This window comes from Toxorhynchites rutilus, chromosome 3 (assembly GCF_029784135.1).
Source record: "Toxorhynchites rutilus septentrionalis strain SRP chromosome 3, ASM2978413v1, whole genome shotgun sequence".
Lineage (NCBI taxonomy): Eukaryota > Metazoa > Arthropoda > Insecta > Diptera > Culicidae > Toxorhynchites > Toxorhynchites rutilus.
The window spans coordinates 29973218-29975676 of NC_073746.1; the positions used below are offsets into that span (position 1 = coordinate 29973218).

The window sequence follows — 2459 nt, forward strand, 5'->3', positions numbered from 1 at the left end:
TTATTGTAATGAATTGTGAGTTTGGGTTTATTATTGTGTTTGCGCAAAAAATGCCTGGTTTGATTTCTTGTGCGATCACAAGGGCATCATCGTTTAGGTTGAGTGACGGGAAGTGTTTTATAATTTGGCATCTAGGGGGAATAATGTAATTGTTTTCCCAGCTATCTTGAATCGGAATTTCAATTTTGGTGTTTTCATAGTTGAAGGTCATTAGCCATGTTTTGAGGCATAGGTTACATTCATATTTGGTGAGGAAATCTCTGCCTAAAATGCCATCTGCAATTATAGGAAACTTGTTGTTGACGATTTGAAATTGGTGTGGAATTTGGATATCGTCAAAAATGATATTTGTATTTGTGCTCGCTATGGATTCGGTCTTTCCCTCCGTAACTCCATTAATAATGCATCTATTTCCGGGGTGTATTAATTGTTTTCCGTTAATTTTTTCTTCTTTTACTATTGAGATGTCAGCGCCTGTATCAATTATTAATATACATGGTTTGCTTGACATTTGTAAGTATAGTGTAACGAACATTGAACAATTCACATCGCATTTAAAAATATTTAATGTTGGTTTCCGTAATGTTTGTTTTCCTCCAATGTCAATGCCGGTTCGGACTGGAGGGCATCCGTCGGTTGTGACTCGTTTCCCGTTAGGCGGATGTATTGCTGAGGGCGGTTAAAATTTGTATTCCGCCTATTGTTGTTGTTGTTATTTCGCTGTGGGTTTATGTTTGAGAATTGGTCTCGAACTTGGTTTTGCTGGCCAAAACGGTTATAGTTATTACGCGGTTGGTTTTGGAAATTATTTTGGTTGAAATTGTTGCGGTTGAAATTGTTTTGGTTTCTACCGCGGTTATGGAAGTCGTTTGGCCTGCGCCTGTAATTATTATAATGTGTGTCAACGTTGTTGTTGAAACGGTTGGCGTTTCTGTTGGTTTGCGAGTATGCAAATACTGATGCGCTCGCATTATTTAAGTTTTCCTCCAACGCTTTAGTCATCGCGTCGGAGTATGAATTGAAATTCCCTGCTCTTATGATGAGCGAGGTTTTTTCGTTTTTTAACCCTCCGGCTAAATGTTTGACGCCTTCTTTGTTTGCCATAGATTTGGCAACTTGGGGCGGAATTTCTTTAGCGGTGTACGCTGTTTCCAAACTGAACACCAATTTTTCTAAATCCAGGCAAAATTGTTCGATTCCACCGTTTTGTTTCAAGTTAGCCATTTTAGCTAGAACTTGTTCCGGTGGGCTGGTCGTTATTTTAGCTTTTAAAATTTTGCTTATCTCGCTCACCGATGTCGGTGTTTCAGTGAAGGCATTTCTCGCCCGTCCCTCTAGTTTGGTTAGTATGACGTTAATTATGGTTGCTTTGTTTTCCGGTGTTTCAAATGTTTTCACCAAGTTTAAAGCGTCAGCGAAGGCTTTCAGTTTGTCTATGTTTCCGTCGAATTGCGGAACTATAGACGATGTAGTCTTGATTATTTCGAGTATGCTAGCCATTTTCGGTTTTCTTTGTAACCTGAGGCAAAATAGGACGGCTAGCGCAATTTCCTTGAGTGTTCTTGGTCTACCCTTTTCGATTGACGCCTTAATTGCGTTCAAAAGTTGGTCCGCCTTTTCGGTTATTTTTATGATTTCTGAGCCGTGGGTTGTGTCTAGTAACGTAGACGACAATTTTTTAATCTGTTTCACGAGCGCTTCCGCTTCCGTGAGGCGTTTGGCTAAAGTACTTTTCCTTAGTTTTCTGACCAGTTCCTGTTGTATAGTCAGGTGTATATGTTTTAGTTTTTGTATATTCAATTGGATGAGCTTTGTTACTTCGTCCATTCAAGGAGACAAGGAAAAATGGTTATCGGTAAAGAATTTATTATGCTGAGGCTGCGTTCGAACGCATGTTTTAAAATTTTCGAATTCTTTTAGACGGTGTCGACTACGGCTGCGTGAGCTTTTGCCGCTTGCATAGCATGTGCATTCATGCATGCCTTATATGCTTTGTATATTTTCGAAATTAGTAGTATGGATATGAGGGCAAGTGTGACGCAGATAATCGCTCCTTGAGCTTCGTGCATTACACTGTGGTTCTCTAGGTGATTTAAAATTTGGATTTGAGCGTCGCCCGTGTTACTAACGGGTTTGGTATTAAATAACCCCATTTTCAACGGTACATATGTAAAACCAATTTTGTGGGTATTGTAATTGCTTTTTTTTTTTTTTTTCTAATTCCTACTACCTATTCCTACTGCCGCGTGGGTATTACGATAAAAAATATTTTGTGCCTCGACTATAAATTTATTACATGATATCCGTATATAAAAGGATTAGACTAACTCGAGTCTGACTTACGCCACGTTTTCTCCGCAAGTGTCCTCTTCTCGGGGGTGGGGGGGGGCGTGGGTGCCTCTGCGTCCGTCAGATCTCAGGGGTGTCCAGTTGGATCCAAATCGATGTTCATTTTTTTT

At 39.8% G+C, this 2459-nt stretch overlaps 1 protein-coding gene across 1 annotated transcript; it reads right to left on the minus strand.

The window, feature by feature from the left end:
- Positions 1–564: 564 nt before the first annotated feature.
- LOC129772983 (probable cyclin-dependent serine/threonine-protein kinase DDB_G0292550) lies at positions 565–1500 on the minus strand. The gene has a single exon (XM_055776533.1). The coding sequence runs from the start codon at positions 1498–1500 to the stop codon at positions 565–567; it is 936 nt and encodes a 311-aa protein (XP_055632508.1).
- Positions 1501–2459: the final 959 nt, after the last annotated feature.

Bases quoted from the DNA above. Each gene is read 5' to 3' on its own strand.
- LOC129772983 (XM_055776533.1), bottom strand. From the start codon at position 1,500: ATGGCTAGCATACTCGAAATAATCAAGACTACATCGTCTATAGTTCCG.